General features: G+C 45.7%; 1 protein-coding gene across 4 annotated transcripts in view; it reads right to left on the bottom strand.

Annotated features, from left to right (window-relative positions):
• Nucleotides 1-12170: 12170 nt before the first annotated feature.
• The window catches only part of LYN (LYN proto-oncogene, Src family tyrosine kinase), a 125336-nt gene continuing 117102 nt past the window's right edge, over nt 12171-20404 (bottom strand). For all 4 annotated transcript variants that reach the window (XM_058699612.1, XM_058699613.1, XM_058699614.1 and 1 more), the window contains exon 13: nt 12171-13657. In XM_058699612.1, coding sequence (XP_058555595.1) covers nt 13455-13657 — 203 coding nt within the window. In that variant the 3' untranslated portion in view covers nt 12171-13454. The remainder of the gene's footprint in view (nt 13658-20404) is intronic.

The following is a 20404-nucleotide window of genomic DNA, read 5'->3' as shown; positions in this document are numbered from 1 at the left end:
AGATGCACAGGGCGGGCGTTTCGTGACTATGGGAAGAGAGACACCTGTTTCCAGGTAAGAAGGGGTGACCATATCCATGCTTATTGTCAAAGTCAGTTTTGTCCAAATTCTTGCCCTGTGGTTTATTACCACCCAGGTCTCTTGGGACTAAACCCTTTAGGAGAAAACACTCTATACTTCTTTGTTATGTGTTTTGCATGACATACGTTTTCTGTTTTCTTGATGTTATTGGTTGGTTGGTTGGTTTTGTAGCTGGATAATTTTAATATGTCCAGGGAAAATACAACAACCAATAAAATGGGGCAAATTGTCTGTAGTCACATCATAACTCAGATTATCATCATTTAAGTGGGACAACAATTTGTTTGCTTTCAGGAAAACTTCTAAGCCCCAAATCTAAGAGAAGTTTTACTGTGAAAAAACAAAACAAAACCCTGGAATAAATTACAACCTGGCTAAGTTGTTCTCAGTGCCATTAAGCTCTACTAACTAAATGTTAATAAAATCTGAAAAACAAAGCCCCAAACCCATCTTACCTGAGAGATGACCTCTTAATACACGGACATACCTCTTAATTCAAGGCATCATGGGAATGATTCCTTTCAGGGCCTATCTTAATATGTCTGTGTGGTCAAAAAAGAATAAGAAGTGTCATTCAAATTAATAACGGGAATGTTTCTTCCCCCACTATTCTGTATGCCAAGCACAGAGGAAATCGGGGGTGGGGAGTAAATTTTTGCCATTTATAGTCTAGGCAAACTACCTCACTGGTTATTTGCAATTGGAAGGTGCTGGTTTTTCAGCCATGTTTCTTTTTGTGACACATTTTGAAAAATCATTCAGGTTCAAGAGCAATATATATTAACTAATCATTTGAGTTTTTTCACTTGAGATATTTAAGACTTTAATTAAAGGAGCCCATTCCCCACCCCCCTTTTACTGTTTCTTCTTAATAAAGATATAACTTTATGAACAACAATCTCATATTAAAATAGGCATGAACTCATTAAGCAAGGGCACTTTATGTATGTGCTGGACTGAAGTTAACACAATAGTAACTTGTCACAGCTTTGCAGTTTTCTGGAACGGACAGCTGGAATTCAGATCTGCTGTTTTATAAGGAGTAAGTTATTTTATACGTTTTGAACAGTGACCACATTATTACACATTTTCACGAGTTTGTATTTCTGACAAAATCTCTTTCATACACATTATTTTTGGACTGAATTTTTGCAAACAGATGTAGGCATTTTACAAACAGAAAGATTCAAGGCTGAAGTTGTAAATGCAGCCAGGTTATTTCAACTTGATGACTCGGGTTGTTTGAGATTATGAGCGCTTTCTGGGGGCGTGGGGTGGAGATACATTTCCATTTCATTGTTCTTTTCAGCTTTGAAAGAGGACTTAAGGTAATGTACAGCAGCCCATAGAGAGGGAACCAGAACCACCACTGGGTCATTTATGTGACTGAACACAAGATGGCGCTGTCCCCTGAAGGAATTGACTGGGATGCTAAGTTTTTTTTTTTTTAAGCCTATTGTCAGGGGTTGGTTTGTTATTTTCCAAAAGTCAGATAAAAATATTCCCTTGACTTTTTGTTCTTAAAGAGGTTTTAACTTTATGAATAAGCATCTACACTTGAAACAAACGTGGACTTCTTGAAGAATGTAACTCTAAGTAAGATGTTAGGTAACTCTTTCCGGCTTCATGGTACCAAGAGCAGACTCATGGAACTTGTTTACCTTTCCGTGGCTGTTGTTAACAAACTTTATTTTTAGAACAGTTTCAGATCTACAGAAAAATTCCACAGATCGTACAGCAAGTTCCCATATACCTTGCATCCAGTTTTGCCTATTATGGTACAATTGTCACAACTAATGAATCGATGTTGATACGTTATTATTAATAATAATGTATCATTATTAATGATACATTATGATTAACTAAAGTCCACACTTTATCCAGATTTCCTTAGTTTTTACCTAATGTCCCTTTTCTGTTCCAGGATCCCATCCAGGACACCACATTAGACTTAGTCCTCATGTCTCTTTTGGCTCCCTTTGGCTGTGACAGTTTCTTCATTTTTGATGACCTTGAAGGTCTTGAATGTTGCTGATTGGCTGTCTTATAAGATGCCGCTGCATTAGAATGTGTCTGATGTTTCCTAATGATTAGACTGGGGTTATAGATTTGGGAGAGGAAGATTACAGACGTAAAAGTGCCATTTTATCACATCAAGGGTACATATCGTCAATGTGACGACTAATCACTGTTGATAATGTAGACTTTTGTCACCTAGCTGGGGCACTGTTTGTCAGGTTTCTTCACTCACATTACCTTATCCCTCCCTTCCCATGCCGTCCTCTTTGGAAGGAAGTCTCTATGCACAGTGGACATTTAAGGGTTGGGCTGTTATGCTTTACCTCGTTGAAGGCGAAATATCTACATAAATTATTTGGAATTCCTCTGCATGGAAACATTTTCTCTTCTCCTCCACTTATTTATTTGTTGAATTATTTATTTATACCAGTGTGGACTCATGAATTTTTATTTTACACTCTGAGTCATAATCCAATACTACTTTACGTATTTGGTTACTCAAATCCTTCCAGCTTTGGCCCTTGGGAGCTCTTTCAAATGGCTCTTGTGTCCCTTTGACATACCACCATCGCTGGTGGGTTGTTGCTTTTAAGCAACTTGTTTGCTTTCTAATAGATTTTGTTTGATCTACAAATAGTATTTAGCTCCATTATTCTGTGGGCATTTCTCCTTTCCGTTACTAAAATAATCGACAATAATGAAAATTGGAAGATAGATAAAAGTAGGGGAAAAAAGCACAATTCAGTCTTTATGACTTGAGTGTGTACTCTTGGAGTGCCTTCTTTTTTCTTTTTCCTTGTTTTGCAAACTTTTCAACGTTTCTTTTTTAAAAAAATGGGTCTAGTCATTCTTTGTAAATAATTTGATATGTGGGTTATTTCTATTTAACTATACATTATGAACATTTTCCTGTCTCATTTGTATATATAATATATAATATATTTAATTTTATATAAATCTATATATCAATAAAATATATATTATATATAATATATATTAAATATATTATATATAATATATATTAAATATATTAGTTATAATATATTATATATAATACATATTAAATATTAATTATTTTATATATACAAAATAATAAATATATATATATATATATATATAACTTAAAATGTTTTACATAAGGAGCACCTGGGTGGCTCAGTCAGTTAAGGGTCCAACTCTTGATTTCAGCTCAGGTCATGATCTCCCAGTTCACAAGTTCAAGCCCCAAATCAGGCTCTGCGCGGACAGTGCAGACCCTGCTTGAGATTCTCTCTCTGCCACTGCCCCGCTCACGCATGCTCTCTCTCTCTCCTTCTCTCTCTGCCTCTGCCCTGCTCATGCGTGCTCGCTCTCTCTCTCCTCTCAAAATAAATAATACAAAAAACTTCAAAGTAAGAGAATGTTCTACACAATCAATTAACCTTTCCTGTTTTAATTTGATTAAAATTAGCCCATAAATATCCTCAGTGTATTGCATAATTCTGGATGCATAGCAGGTCTTTAACACATAAGGGCTGAATAAATTAGCTGTTTAGAAAGTTTCGATATTTTGGAATTATAAATAGTGATGAAATGAATGTGTTTGAATCTACAAGTTACTTAAGTATTTTTACATACCTAAGATTTCTAGAAGTTGAGCTGAGTCCAACAATAGCATGGATGTTTTTGAAGCTCTTTTTTTAAATTTTTTTTTTATTTTTAATGTTTATTTATTCTTGAGAGAGAGAGAGAGAGACAGAGCATGAGTCGGGGAGGGGCAGAGAGAGAGAGGGAGACTCAGAATCGGAAGCAGGCTCCAGGCTCCGAGCTGTCAGCACAGAGCCCGACGCGGGGCTTGAACTCACGGACCGTGAGATCGTGACCTGAGCCGAAGTCGGACGCTCAACCGACTGAGCCACCCAGGCACCCTGATGTTTTTGAAGCTCTTAATTCATAATCAGATTTTATGAAATTGGGCAAATCGTATGAGGCTAATCCACTGAAAGAAAGGGAAAACTATTGTCCAGACCGTGCGAGGAGGCAAGGGGTCACTGGTTGAGCCTCTCAACAAAATGTGTGCTGACTGATGAAACACAAGACTTATTGGAGACATGCTGTCTCGTTCAGAGCCTGGGGGCTGCCCTTACAAGCACACATTCTCGCTGCTTTGCTGAAACTCGGGGAAGTTGTGTGACCCGTTCGATTCTGTTCAAGAAAAGACAGGAGGAGAAGAATACACATCCTGGGCAGCACTGGCCACATAACCCTCTCAAGCGCTCTCATACGTGGGCAGAACAGTGAGAATTCACATCTCTCCCTAAGATCTCCGCTTAATTACACTCCTGTACTATTCACAAGGTTCGTTAAAAAGGTAACACAGTAGCGGGAAAACCCCAGAAAACCCCAGAAGCCAGACTCCTACATTTGATAGGAGGTAATATATTAAGAGGATTGAAAAGAGATTTCCTGCTGCCAGTTTTAAAAAGGTTTTAAACTATTTTTCTCTCGCAGGAGAAGAGTTCAGTCCTTGTTTTTTTTTTTTTTTGCATTACTTGGTCTAGCAGCACAGGGCTTTTTTTGTGGGGTTGCGTCTTCCGAACATTCAGGCTTTAAACCTCACACACGTTGTTGAATGTTGGCTTGGGGAGGTGTGTCCAGTGGGGACTCCCCATTTTCAAATTCCACCCTGTGAGGAGTATGACACATTCTCACCTCTTCCTCTGCCTCAGGTTTACGTCTTCTCCTCTCAGAGAACCCTATTTTCCACTCCAGAGCATTCTCCTAGATGCTGGTGCATAGCTGAATTCACTCCTGAAAGGGATTCTCTGTCACACTCTGGCTAGGTCAAGGACGAAAGTCCTTATCTCTTTTACTCTACTCTCTGGAGTTGAAGGTTTTAATCTGATTCTTAACGTTTTTCATTCTCTCTTTCTCTTCATTTCCTACCACAGCCCGAGCAGCTATCTGCAATATGGTTTGGATATTTTTAAAGCTGTTGACAGATGGGAAGCGGCTGTTGAAAGAACTAATGATCACAGAAATGACTGGGGGGGGGGGGGGGGTGTGTGTGCGCGGTCGTGGTGGTGTGTGTGTCTAGGTATCTTTTTTTAACGTTCATTCATTTTTGAGAGAGAAATAGAGGCGGGTGGGGGGGGGGGGGGCGGGCAGACAATCCGAAGTGGGACTCAGGCTCATCACGACCTAAGCCAAAGTCAGATGCTTCACCCACTGAGCCACCCAGGAGCCCTCTAGGTCTCCTTCAATATGAAATACACCCCAGCAAGGGCAGCACCCACGACCACGCCTAGCACACGGCAGGCAATCGATAAGTATTAGTTGATTGATAAACAGTTGGTAGTTTACTGTTATACATTCCCCCCCAGTCGAGATCAATTCACTTCTCTTTCTTTTTTTTTTTTTTTTTTTTAACATTTATTTATTTTTGAGACAGAGAGAGACAGAACATGAACGGGGGAGGGTCAGAGAGAGAGGGAGACACAGAATCTGAAACAGGCTCCAGGCTCTGAGCCGTCAGCACAGAGCCCAACGCGGGGTTCGAACTCACGGACAGTGAGATCGTGACCTGAGCCGAAGTCGGACGCTTAACCGACTGAGCCACCCAGGCGCCCCAATTGACTTCTCTTTCTCATCCACGAGTTCTGGTTTCTTTGGGGATCAAAGTCCTTTTAAACATCGCTAACAACGAAACACCCCAATCTCTGAGGATTCTGGCAAGAGAGAATAGGAAAGTATTCTGTCTCTGAAATACTTTGATGTTTAAAAAAAAAGGAAAAAGAAAAAAGGCTCGGCACACTTCCCTATCCCTTGGAATAATGATGCGGCGGAAGACGTTGGCGACTGATGATAACCACGCCTGCGTGCGTGCACATGCGTGTGCCCAGGACGGTGGCCACAAACACGCGGCCCTTCATGTTTCGCCATCCTAAGAGTCAGAGATCACTCTGGTCTGTGTCTGAGTCAGACCTCTCCATCCAGTCGTGATTCTCCCTCTGGCGCTGTCTTAGAAAGCCGACCCAGGGGGCTCGTTGGGCAGGTTCAGCAAGGTCTGACTGTCCCCGGCCCTCCCCAGGGTCAATCAATTCCTAGAGACAGCGAATGACTCCCCTGGGAGCATGCATTTCACATGCGACCCAAAGCCCACACCCCACCACCTAACCTTTGCTCCCACACTGGGACCACTATCCCCCAGGCCCAGGTAACTGTCAGCTAGCTCACCCCAGGCCCCAGAGCCGGCTGACGTCATCCTGACATTATCCCAGAGCCAGTCCTAAACCTGCTGGCCCCGCCTTCCCTGCAGAAACCACCAGAAAGCTGTGGCCCGTGTTTTCCCCTCCCGCCCCCCCACCCCCAGCACTTCCTGGGTGGCCTGGAGCTCTCTCTTCTCGGGTGAACTATAACAAACTTTGTTTTCAATGGCTGTTGTCTCCTCCTCTGTTGGCCTCCCTCCACTTGAGTACGCTGAGTTCAAAACCCACACTTGGAAACATACTGCTGAGGCCTCCGGAGCCTGGATGGCACCCCACGTTAGCTCTCCCTACTTCCTGCCTCAGCACACACTTTGTCTTGTTGGCCGGCCTCGCTCTCCCTCCCTATCCCTGCTTTCCGCAAGTTTCTCTTTTATTGGCCACTCCTGTAATTTCCCTAGGCTGCTGCGTTAATGGGCCAGGGACGGGACGCGGTAACAAAGCGCCACAACCGGGGTGGTTTCGACAGCAGAACCACAGCAGAAATTTAATCGCGCGCAGGTCTGGAGGCCCGGAAGTCGGAGATCAAGTTGTTGGAGGGTTTGTTGTTGTTGTTCCCAGAGCTTGAGGGAAGGATCTGCTGCTCCAGGCCTCTCTCCTGGGCTTGCCCACGGTCTTCTTCTCCCTGGGGCTCCTGACATAGTCTTCGGTCTATGCGCATTCTCTCTCTTCCCAGGATGTTCTTTCTATAAGGGCGCCCGTTATATAGGGTTAGGGACCTCCCTGTGCAGTCCCTCTTGGCTTAACTAATTACATCTGTAACAACCCCATTTCCAAATAAGGTCACATGCTGAGGTCCCGGAGGTTAGCATTTCAGCATACCATTTTGGGAGAACACAATTCCTTTTTTTTTTTTTTTTTTTTTTAATTTTTTAACGTTTATTTATTTTTGAGACAGAGACAGAGCATGAACGGGGGAGGGTCAGAGACAGGGAGACACAGAATCCGAAACAGGCTCCAGGCTCTGAGCTGTCAGCACAGAGCCCGACGCGGGGCTCGAACTCACGGACCGCGAGATCATGACCTGAGCCGAAGTCGGCCGCTTAACCGACTGAGCCACCCAGGCTCCCCGAGAACACAGTTCCACCCTAACAGTTCCCAATGCCAAAATCCAATTCCCTAGTTGCATTTATCAGGGTTATAATTTGAATACTGAAATCAGATCTCACCGATGGGGGAGGTTGTTAAAAAAAAAAAAAGCCACACAAACAGATCTCTGCACCCCATTCCACATCTGGAGACAGCCAGTCTCAGGGTGTCAGGCAAGGCCCTGAGATGGTCTGCACCCACAGTGTCTCCCAAAGCATGCCATAGTTTGGGCACTTATTTTCCCCTGGCTGGGACTGCCGTAACAGCCTCCTCATCGGTTTTCCTGTCCATCCGTCCCTCACACTGCTCACTGGTTGGACTTCATCATGTGATTTTCTGACATCGTGTTTTAATTTTTTTTTTCATATTTATTTTTAATTTTTAAAAATGTTTTAATGTTTTATTTATTTTTGACAGAGAACATGAGCGGGGGAGGGGCAGAGAGAGAGGGAGGCACAGAATCCGAAGCAGGCTCCAGGCTCCGAGCCGGCAGCACAGAGCCCGACGCGGGGCTCGACCCCATGAACTGTGAGATAGTGACCTGAGCCGAAGTCGGCCGCCCAACCGACGGAGCCACCCAGGTATCCCTTGATTTCACGCTTTCATTTCACAAACGCATTGGCCCAACTGTGTGCCTGGTTCCTAATGAACTATTACATGATTTATTCCTCATAACAACCCAGGGAGGGGAGGACCACTCTTACCCCTATTTTGTAGCTGAGCACGGTAAGCAGAGCCGGGGTAGAAAGCCGGGCAACGTGGCTCCTCTGTCCAAGGGCCGCCACCTCTCTGCTGAACCGCCTGGCCTGAGGCCCCCTCGAATGTGTAGGGCCACCACCCGCGTGCTCTAAGAAAGTTCCTTCTCCTCACCCAGGAGCCCATATTTTCTCCACGAGGTGGCTCATCCTAGTTGACTGGGTTGCCCAGCTGCTGAGCACCTGTACGTCCAGTGGGTCTCAAAGGGTGGTCCAGACTCAGGAATATCGGCTGCTGTTCTTGGGTCCCTCCCCAGACCCCCACCCCAGAACTAGAAACTCAGGGTCGGGGGCAGTGATCTGTTATAATGGATCTTTTCTTTTTTCTTTAAATTTATTCATTTATTATTTTTTTCAAATTATTTTTAATGTTTATTTTTAAGAGCGAGAGACAGGGCACAAGCGGGGGGAGGGGGGCAGAGAGAGAGACACACACAGAATCTGAAACAGGCTCCAGGCTCCGAGCCGTTAGCACAGAGCCCGACGCGGGGCTCGAACTCACGGACCGCGAGATCGTGCCCTGAACCGAAGTCGGACGCTTAACCAACAGAGCCACCCAGGCGCCCTAAATTTATTTTTGAGAGAGACAGAGACAGTGGTGAAGTGGAGGAGGGGAAGAGAGAGAGAGAGAGAGAGAGGGAGAGAATCCCGAGCAGGCTCCACGCTGCCAGCGCACAGCCCGACGCAGGACTCGAACCCACAAAGCCACGAGATCATGACCTGAGATGAAGCCAGGAGTCAGATGCTTCACCGATGGAGCCACCCAGGCGCCCCAGTTTTAAAAAAATTCCGGGTGATTTTGACGCGATCTCGAGTTTGAGTAGCAGGGCCTTCCTTCTACCGGGCTGGGGGGCTCTGCCCTTTGGTGTTTCCCACACTACCCTGCCCCTGCCTCTTGCCTGCTGCGTCCCTTCTCGGAAGCTTCTCTCTGCAGAGTCTCCTGTCCGCCTGCCAGCGCCCCGTCTCCCTGCAAAGCCAGTCCCGGATGCCACTTCTTTACGAAGACTTTTGTCTTCATCTCCACGCCTGTTCCTGTAACCAGCTTCGCCATCTCCCCTGGGAAGGATCTTCTTCACATTTTCCACCTCTTTTTTCCTGTATGCTAGGTTTCTGGCATTAAGCATCCCTGTACTTGTCTCCTTAAAGCAAGGAATTTGAGACTCACCGTCCATGTCCCTAAGGCGTCTGCTACATTTCCTGTCCTCAGGGAAGTGTTCGGTAAAGCACTGCACTGAATGACTACTGTTAGCCCACCGAGCACCCTATTTAAAGCGAAGTGCAAGGACAAAAAAGAGATTAGGAGTGTGCTGAGCCACGTTTAAAACGTCTTACAAAGTAGGATTCAAAATGAATTCTCTGACAGAGCAAACGTTTTTAAATGATTCCATTTATCTCCTTTACGTCAAAACTCAAAACGTCCGTGGTGTGGCTCTCCCCGGCTGCCCAAAGACTTCCACACTTGACATGCTCCCAATTCTTTCTCACGTACCCCATAGCCCACATCCAAATGACTTTTCCAGAGCTGTTCAGATTTGACAATTCACCATCGAGCGTTCAGAATTGAATGTAGTGCTTCCACGTGGTCTGAATTGCACGTTAGGAAAGAACGTCTTTGGTTTTTTTAATCATCTTTTTTTTTTTTTAATGTGTACTTATTTTTGAGAGAGAGAGAAACAGAGCATGAGTGGGGGAGGAGCAGAGAGAGAGGGAGACACAGAATTCAAAACAGGATCCGGGCTCCGAGCTGTCAGCACAGTGCCTGACACGGGTCTCGAACTCCTGAACCATGAGATCATGGCCTGAGCTGAAGTCAGATGCTTAATCGACTGAGCCACCCAGGCACCCCTCAACTGTCTTTTTAAAAAGGTGTGAGTAGTGAGTTGAGCTCTTGTCTGAGCTCTCTTCTCAAGTTAAAATTACTCAGAAATTTTCCCTCATACCTGCGCAGACTCCAATGAAGCAATTTGTAAGTGATTCCTTTGTGCGCCTGGAATGCTCAAATGAGTCAGGGAGATCCTGCTGTAAAAGCCTTTCACTTATCTCACAAGGAAACAACATGATGTGAAGCCAGCCTATTCCTCCGGTGGCCTTCAATGCACCTGGGTTTTCGGCCGTTAAATAGCGATAGCGCGGGCCATACCTTCAAGGGTTACGGCGTGAATTACAGGTAATTTTTGCAACGTGCCCAAGTACAAAAGAGAGCGCCGAGCCACTGGCGGGTGTATAGTTATCTTTGTAGGTTTATAACCACCGTTATCTTTGTAGGTTTATAACCGCCGTTTCCATCAGGAAGAATGGCAAGGCTCATGGTCACTTAATCTGCTAAGAAAGCAAAGATCCTGGGAGGAAAGATGGGTGGTGAGATCTCATCTGAGAATACAAGGAACTAACGGGCTGTGGAGGTGGCAATAACATTCACAGAGGCCAGGGAGCTCAGCTATGGGATGAACAATTGCTTTAATTCAATCAAGCGTACCCCGATGCTGGTGTTTCAGTACTGAACGCCTTTCAGCAGCTACTGCCCCAATATAGTTTGTATTCGAGCAAAGGAAAAGATACAAGGAAAGCCATCACCACAGGCTAAATTGGAAATGTGTTTGTATTTACATTTGAGTGCCCTTGAGCTATCCCACTGCATGAGTAAATAAATATGGTGCTTCCTTTCGTTGGCCTCTTTTACACACTCTTGGGACAGGAATCAAGGCTTCCCCAGTTTATTATCTTCCCTAGGAGGCCTGGGCAGTATGCTTTTCCAGGGCGGTTCTGACAGAATCCCAGGAGGTACCTTGGAGGGGCTATAGAGTGTCCCTTCTACTGAGGACACCAGGGTCAAGCCTATGAGTTTTACTTTGGATTCAGTGAGCTTCATGGTCATAAAAGAGGAAAAAGGCACATTTTCCCTCTTCCGTCCTCCAGGAGTCCTCTGTCCTCCCTGGGGGCATCTGAGGAAAGTACAGGCTGGCCTTCCTTTGAACAGTTAACCTTGCCATATGGACCGAAGCAAGGGAGGGACTCTCAAGCCTGGGTAAACCAGATATCCACCGGGGAAGCCTCTCAAGTACAGTGACTTACAGCCCTCCTGCGGAACAACAATGGCGGGACCTGAGGCCATGCTCCTTTTCAAGTCCCCAGTAATGAGCTGGGATGTGATGATGTAAGGCATTCTGATCCGCGCCCCCGCCCCCTCCCCCCCCCCCAAGATGATACAAACACTGCCCAGGCCCTCACTTTGCCTGCCGGTCATGAGGCAGCTGGAATCCTACTGACGAGGGGAGAGACCCATGCTGTCCATGGGGTATGATGTGACAGGAGCACATCCTGCAACTGAGTGACGAGGCCCCAGGTGATGGAGGAAAAGATCACATGCTTGATTGGGAGGGAAAAGTGGACCGTAAAATGGCGAAAGGAAGCAGAATTGAGAAAAGAAAAACAGGGCGAAGATAAACTTACTAATTTTCTAGACGTTTCTGCTTTAGGGATTCTTTACACTTTCTCTCCATAGAACATGCTGGGTCATACGTGTGATTTCTGAAATGAAATGTGAACAGGTGGGTGAATCAAGTGATCAGCTGTGCAGACGTTCTATGGTGATAACATTCTCCCTCTGTGAATATGGCATTTGTGAATCAAGAACTTCAGAATATTTTAAAAAGGACGTTTAAAAAAGATTGCACAGGAAAGTAAAATATTTTATCCCTTCCCCTAGGTACCCAACACCTAGGCGACACGCACAAAATGAAATTCTAATGGTGCCTGCTAAGCCTATTTGAAAACAAATCCTATTTGGCCCCCATAAAGGGATAGCCAGACTGTCAAGTCCTAGTTTTCCAATCTGGAAACGCTCAAAGGAATGGAGGTAGAACTTGTCAAAGTTTTTTAAACGATGTAACTGTATGGAATCGCCTCTCATTTTCCCCCAACTGGTACTCATTTCTACGTTGACGAGAGTTGGAAATGTTGGACACAAGGAAAAAGCTTGAGATGTTACTGGGCCAGGTGTATTCAAATAAAATCAAAAAAACAGCAATATTAGGTATATACACAACAGCATAAGTGAAACACGATGTGACGTAGCATTTTCTATTCGAAGCTCACAGTAGAACAACTTAGTAAACAAGACCTCTCGTCTCCCTTGCTGCAGGAGCTCATTTGAGCCTTTCAGTCACTTCCGTTCCTTTCGTATCCTCGTATAAATAGTCCCACCCACACCTTACACAATTTAGAAAAGATGGCTGAATCACAAAAATAGACCCAAATATGGCGTTTTTACTTTCTCGAGTACAACGAAAATTAACATTTCATCGTTAAAATAACGTTCAAATCATTGGAAGCAATAAAGAGAATTCTTATGTCTTAGAAGGCCTTTTATAAGGCTCTGCAGAGATTAGAATCTTATTGTTTGACCCAAAGTACATGGTCAAAAAAGTCTCTCAGATAGGAAACTGGGGAATTGAAAAGCTGGGCCGTTAAAAATATTCCTTCTGAGGGTACAGCAGTTCCTTTGGTTCTTCTCTCTTTCCTGGGAGGTCTGGGCCAGCCCTGGACGTCGGTGGGATCTGTGTGGTGACACACGACATCTGTGCACACTCACAAACCACACACACTCCTACAGGAAACAGAACAGAAGAGCATGCTTCATGTCTGGGAGTTCCCAGCCGTCTCCGTGGAAGGAAAATCTTTAACAGCCTCAGACTTTAGGGGCAGGGGAAATCACTGCAATCTGGGAGAGACCATTTTAACCTTCTGACTTCAGCTGCAAAACGTAACAGATCGGATTAGTAATTTTTTTTTTTCTTTTTTTTCTTTTTAACAGATAAGCCAAGGCAGAGAGAAAATGCAAACGAGGGTCGTGATCTGCGTCTGGTTACTTCGCTTTTTAGGAATGAGTTTCACTCTGCTACTGTTTGAGATTCACTGCGAGGGCCTCTGCGCCCATGAGTCCCACATGGAGTTGTAAACAAGAGGCCGAGGTGGGTGCCTGTTGGACAGAACAGGTGGCTTCTTCTCCGAAGGCAGACGTCGGTCTAGCGAAGCAAGGTTGCCGGCTGGGTGCGGTCCGCGCGGCTGCCGGTGGGCATCGGCCGATGAGAAAGAGAATACTTGCCCATGTCGAGAGTGTTCTTCCTGAGTAACTCGGCCTCGCTTTCAGGAAGCAGGGCCGGTAGATGATCCTAGCATATGAAAGACTAGCACAACCAGCGACGGTCATGTTTTCCTCTCGAATGAGGCAGCCGTCCCAGCCGATGGCCACGAGCCTCCCTGGGCGTCAAGGCTGCTGCTGATACTGCCCTTCCGTGGCCGTGTAGAAATCATCCAGGACACTCTGTAAGTAATCAAACGTCGGCCTCTCTTCTGCCTTTTCTTTCCAGCACATTTTCATAATGTCATAGAGCTCGTCGGGGCAGTTCTCCATGCGGGGCATCCGGTAGCCCTGCGACAGGGCGGTCATCACGTCGGCATTAGTTCGCCCTAAAGCAAAAGAAATGTACCATTTAGCAACCTGACCGAGGGTCGAGCACTGGAGTGGTCTTTCCGCTCCCGGCATCCTACATCCACTCTTGAAGCGAGCTGTAGACGCTGTCATGGACTGAACTGTGTCCCCCACCCCGGCCCCCAAATAAATTCACACGTTAAAGTCCTAGCCCTCCGTCTCAGAACATGCCCACGGGGCAGAGATACGGCTTTGAGAGAGGTAATCAAGTTAAAATGAAGCCTTGAGGGTATGCTCTCACCCAATCTGACTGATGTTCCTTATAAGAGGAGATTAGGACCCAGAGACACCAGGGACGTGTGGGCACCGAGGAAATGCCACGCGAAGACACAGCGAGAACATGGCCCTCTCCAGGCCAACGAGGAGCCTCAGGAAAAGCCCAGCCTGGCAGCATCTTGTCGCAGACTTCCGGCCTCCAAAACCGTGAGAAAATTCCTTTCTGTGGTTTGAGCTATTTAGGCTGTGGCACTTGGTTACAGCAGCCCTTGCAAATGCATAGGGAGGCTAAGGAGGGTTCGGTAAGCAACTAAATAACGCGTAACTTTTACTACAAAGGGGATCAAGACAGCATTCAGTTTGCCAGAGTGAAAACGGGCAAACGAGAGAAGCAGAAGACAGAGCAGGTCCTTTGAATGGCAAAAGGATAATGGACTTGACTGGCCTTAAATGATCTAGCCAAACCCAATTCTAACCCTCAATCTCCATTTCTTTTGCGGTATTTTTTCCAACTTCTACCTGTAATACACAAACCAAAAAAAATCATCCTCGCGTACGTTATCTCGTACCAACGTAGTTTTTTCAAATCAGCTTTTCAACATAAGTTTACTAAAGGAAGTCAAAATCCTTAAATCAGCCAGTCCAGTGGATTATGTCCCAATCAAGAAACTGTCCCCTAAAAAGACTTCAGTGCAGAGCTCACACTGACTCTAGAATGTGTATGTTCTTAACGTCCAGTGAGGGAAGGGGAGTGTTCGTCGTTCCTACTGGGCTCTGCAAGAGGACTGGGAATGAAGGGTGGCCTTTCATGTGGGCAACTGTCCATCTTTGATCCTGAGAACAGCTTTAAGGAAGAAAAAAGAACGTTTCCCTCCGTGTTTGAAATGGGGTATCTACATCTGTATGTTTTGCCAACTGTGCGGATACCTGACCGTGTAGGGAAAAAGCGGAGTCATGCAGAATGTTTCCACGTAGCATCTGATACCCGGCATACGAGGCGTTTCATTCATTACAACAATTTCCTTTCCATTAGCCATAGGTCTTACCAGGGGCGGTCACTGAGAAGGTTCTAAGAGATGGCTAGAAGTGAAAGGTCTTTGACCAGATTGGAAACAGAGCCTTCTTGTGAATTTATTCTCTGATCAGTGTTTCTCAAATTGTGGGTCACTACATGCATTTGATTTGAGATCAACAAATTGACCTTTTTTTTTTTTTTTTAGGGAGCTACCAGTTTTTAAAAATACATTATAACAGAATAAAATAGAAAAGATCAGAATGCCCCACACGTAGTAAAAGTTAGTGCGATTTTGTGAAAACTTTTGTTTTGTTTGTGGAGCAGACTTTCTGTTTATTTCTTACCGTGGGGCATGATCGGCGACCTTTGAACGCCTCTGCCCTGAACTAACCTTTCTTTTTCTAAGGACACAATGACTGAAGGCCCCGCATGGATTTTAAACCCTTGAAAGAAGACATCATTATTTCAGTCTTGGAAAAGTCCTTGTCTTTGAAATGGAAAGATCCAAGCCAACCTTACAATAGTTAGGATCTCCTGCAAGTTGTTTATTTACACGGTGAATTAATTTTGCTCAAGTCTTTTGAAACACTAGCTTCAGATATTTGTGTAACAGGAATGTTCTAATGGGAAGACTTCAACTTATTGTCATTGCTTGAAGCCAAGGGACCGATGTGCAACACTCTATTCACTTGGGGTTCCAGTCTCCATAAATTATGTGACCCCAGCATTGTTCTGGCTCTTGTAACTAGCCAAGCTCACTTGGATAAATTTCAGTTGAAATCTCTGTATTTGCTTCTACTTGGGCACTGGGTGAGGCTCTGCGATCCTGGTAGGAGGATTACACCCAGGATGATAGAAAACGGCAGCTGGACCAGCAAACTTCTTAGGAATACGTTTTTCACTTTTTTTTTTAATTTATTAAAAACATTTTTTAAACATTTGTGTATTTTTGAGAGACAAAGTGAGACAGAGCATACGTGGGGGAGGGGCAGAGAGAGAAGGAGACACGGAATCTGAAGCAGGCTCCGGGCTCTGAGATGTCAGCACAGAGCCCACTCATGGACCACAAGATCAAGACCTGAGCCGAAGTCGGACGCTTAACCGACTGAGCCACCCAGGCGCCCCTTACTTATTTATTTTGAGAGAGGGAGAAAGCGCATGTCAGGGAGGGGCAGAGACAGAATCCTAAGCAGGCTCCATGCTGTCAGCACAGAGCCCGATGCGGGTCTCAAACCCACGAACCATGAGATCAAGACTTGAGCCAAAGTCGGACACTCAACCGACTGGCCACTCAGGCATCCCCTCTCTTCTGCTTTCTGCCTGGAGAAACCCTAGCTGAATAAACGGTCAGAACGTGCCCACAGAAGAGATGATTTTCTAGCCCGCCCCTGCTTGGCTCACTGCAGAGTTTTCTTTCCTCATTCTCTGTTTTCCTAAACTCTGAAGAACTCTCCATAATGCAGATAAAGGCCAGGTGTGCTCCATCCTGCCTGAGGGAACATGACTTGATAAGAGGACCAGAGAGAAATCTGAATGCACACATAAATCAAGAAGCACAACGAGGCTATCGAATGAGGAGTCTTATGGAAGAAAGGGAGGGGGGGCAGGGAGACTTCAACCAGACCCTAAGGTTAAACCTGATACTTGGTCCTTGCTCTGTTGTGAGGTTACCCATTGGCTGGTGACGGAATAGCTAGCACTAGGCTCTGAGAGATGCAGAGATGATTAAGACAGAGTCTTGTCCTCAAAGGGCACGCAGCCCAGCGGGGAGGATGCCCTCAAGGAGAGGGAGGTGGGTAGGGAGCAGGAAGTGAAATCCGGAGAGGGTAGGAATTAGCAGAGACTGAAAGTTGGTGAAGGAGCACAGGGAGGAGAAAAACGCAGTGCAGCCGAGAACAGAAAAGGAATGGAGAGTTAGCAACTCTCTCCCCTCTGAATGGGAGCCCAGCAGGCCCCAGAGACCATGAGTCTTTAGAGACAAGGGGCCCTCTGTGCGTGTGAGCGAGGGAGTAGCAGCTGCTATGGGACCACAGCTTCCCACCCCCTAATACTTCCAAAAGGGCAATTTTTTTTCTCTTTCTTTTGAGCACCGTCTGTGACCAAGGTGAGTATCCACAGCAGATGAATTCCCTGATTCCAATTCACACGCTGGACGTGTCTGGTAAGAAAGAGCCAGGAAAGCGCCTGGGTGTCGCCGTCGGTTAATCGTCCCACATCGTCCGACATCAGCTCGGGTCACGATCTCACGGTGTGTGAGTTCGATTCCCTGCGTTGGGCTCCGTGCAGGCAGCTCGGAGCCTGGAGCCTGCTTCAGGTTCTGTGTCTCCCTCTGCCCTCCCCCCCCCACTCACACCGTCTCTCTCTCTCTCACCAAAATAAACAAACATTCAAAAAAGAAACAGCCAGGAAAGACATGATGCTTCAGGAAACTTTGTCATTTTCAAACTTCCTTTTTCTTTGTAAGAGCAAAGCAAAACAAAACCCCAACCACAAAGATCCCCTCTATTTTCTTTAGAAAATTCATATATGAATATGATTGCAGTTTGCTTTTAGGATAGGGAAGTAAGGATCTTTTGCCCCACCTCCTCCCCCTCCCCCCTTTAATGTATCCTAAAACACAAGGAGAACAAGAAATAGAGACTTCAGCTCTGCATTTGGTGAAACCGGGAGACACTTGTCACCCGGAGGCAGACGTGGTCTGAGCCAGGAGCAGGCACGTGGAACAGAAGTACCTGGGCGAGAGGATTACCACCAGCAGGCAGGATGTGTCCTCCCGGCACGCCCTGGGGAACTTCCACACGGAGTCACCTCACACTCAACAGAAGGGTGACGTTGGTGGCCGCAGACGGACTGCACCCGGAGCCTGCCTGGCAGGTGGCCCACGTTAGCGCTGGAGAGACTGAAGGCGACAAGCCCCACGCTCAGGAACGCCAGCCCCCGTGGAGGTGGGGGTAAAGTGCAGGCTGAAGGACTTAGGAGGAAGGCTGAGGATGGGAAGACGGGACCCTCCCGACATACACCACAACCGGAACGAACCTTGAGGACACAAGCCAGACGCAAAAGGGCAAATGCCGTAATGATTCCATTTATCGGAGGTACCTGGACTTGTCAAATTCAGAGACGGAAAGTAAAATAGAGGTTGCCAGGGGCTGGAGGGCAGGGGACTGGGGACTTACTACAGCTTAGGTCTGGGATGGTGAAAAAGTTGTGGAAATGCAGGGTAGCGATGGACACATGACAAGGTGAGCGTACTCACTGCTACCGAATTGTGCGCTTGAACATGGTTACCGTGGCAAACCTTACTCTGTGTATATTTCACGTACCCTGGCAACCATGGTTACCGTGGTTACTCTGTGTATATTTCACGACAATAACAAAAAAAAAATACAACCACAAACAACCACAGAGGACACTGAGGGCCCCTCCCCAGTGCACCTCCAGAGTGCTGACAGCCAGGCTGGTCCCCCACAGGCAGGCCCTGGAGATTCTCTTCTGAAGAAACTAAATGTTCCCAGAGAACAGACCTGAAGACACTGTCCCGGAAGGGTGCTGACTGGTGAGCCTGGACCACCGCAGACCTTCGTTCCCGTAAGACCCCTCATCAAAGGAAGGGTGGGCAGATAAAGCCTTCGAGCAGTACCAAAGGGCAGGATGACAGAAGCCACGAACAGACATGAGCCTCAACCTCCCCGTACGTGATCCAGCAAGAGAACAGAAAATGGGGAGGAGGAGTTTCGAGGAAGCTACCTATGAAGATTTCCCAGAATTTACGGCCACAAGTTTCCAAGTAGAAAGGACAAACAGTTACTAATAGTAACATAATGACCAATGACATTTCAGGGAGATAGAAAGATCCTGAGTTCTTCCATGGAAAAACAAGGGGATTCGGGACACGGGATGGGATTCAGAAGCCATCTGCTGTGGCTAAGCCACTTAGGAAGGCAGATTCGGCGGAGGAATCTGTTTAACATTCTAGGTGAAAGGTTTGCTGTACGAGCAGTTACAACATAAGCAAATTCGATAACGGTACTTAGTGGTTTAATTTTATTTAGGTCGTGAGTCTCTCAAGAAAAAGCCCCATTCGGGAAGAGTCCTAAGTATGAAGTACAAGCAGAGTATCACCTCTGAAGCCTCAAATGTTCATGACCGTGATAAGCTGTCTTTAGTCATCCAGTGCTCCCGCATCAATGAGAACAAGAGAATGTTTGACAAAAACCATTTCTCACCGCTCTGAGCCCAGGAGGGCTAAGAACTTTAAAACACAACAGAAAATTGTTGAAATGGACTCACAGTAATTGAAAACAAAGCATTTGGGGGATCTGCCCAAAATAGGATTAACAGGTACAAAAGCCTGTTTGTAAAAGGTGTGTTAAGAAAAAGACCTTTCCAGAAGTTCGTGCCTCCTCAACGTATCTATTTCAACACAGAGAACTGAAATGGGAAATGACACTCCTACCATCTACCCTATATTTAGTATGTGACGACTAGCATTTTGATTTTACTGATCCAAATGGATTTGTACCTTTTATTCTCTTATTCCCAGAAGTTTGTTCTATGTGGGTGATACCAGTTTTGGAACCCAGTCAACATGTGTTTTGGTACACCTTTAATTGTATCTGCATGAATATTTCTAGAATGTCTCTGTTCAGTTCAGCAGGAATTGATAACAATGGTTCCTATGGGGGCAAGGGGGCAAGGTGGCAAGGGGGGTTGTACGGCTGGAGGTTAGGGATGAAAGGCACACAAAACTGCCACCATATACTTCCCCGTAGGTCTTGAATTTAGAACCATGTGACCATATTCCTACTTAATGGTAAGTAAAATGGGGAACATTTTTACTTAAGAGAGACTAGTATGAGTATTTTGAATTCTGAGCAACAAATATTAAAAAAATTATTTTATGTTTATTTATTTTTGAGACACACAGAGAGAGAGAGAGAGAGAGAGAGAGACAGAGACAGAGACAGAGACAAGCAGGGGAGGGGAAGAGACAGAGAAGGAGACACAGAATCCGAAGCAGGCTCCAGGCTCCGAGCTGTCAGCACAGAGCCTGACGCGGGGCTCGGACTTACAAACCACGAGATCGTGACCTGAGCCGAAGTCGGACGCTCAACCCACTGAGCCACCCAGGTGCCCCTCTGAGCAACAAATATTACGATGACTAAAGTTCGTGAAAGTAAATGTCTTTGAGGAGCATGAGGCCAGGGAGGCAATTTTTCATTAGAAGTCTCTCCATACCACCTGGTTTTTTGATGAACATATATTACTTGAGCAAGAATTGAAATATTTAATAAAGACATAATTTTTTTTTAAATTAGAAACATCAGAAGTTTATCAAGAAGAAAATTAATATAACCTATCATTTTACTGCCCAAGGAGAGTAACATTTTGGTATATTTCACCTTCTGGTCTTTTATTTATTATTGTTTATTAATGTTTATTTTCGAGGGACAGAGTGTGAGCGGGGGAGGGGCAGAAAGTGAGGGAGACACAG

Source organism: Neofelis nebulosa, chromosome 14 (genome assembly GCF_028018385.1).
Source record: "Neofelis nebulosa isolate mNeoNeb1 chromosome 14, mNeoNeb1.pri, whole genome shotgun sequence".
Lineage (NCBI taxonomy): Eukaryota > Metazoa > Chordata > Mammalia > Carnivora > Felidae > Neofelis > Neofelis nebulosa.
This window is presented reverse-complemented; position numbering and strand designations above follow the sequence as displayed.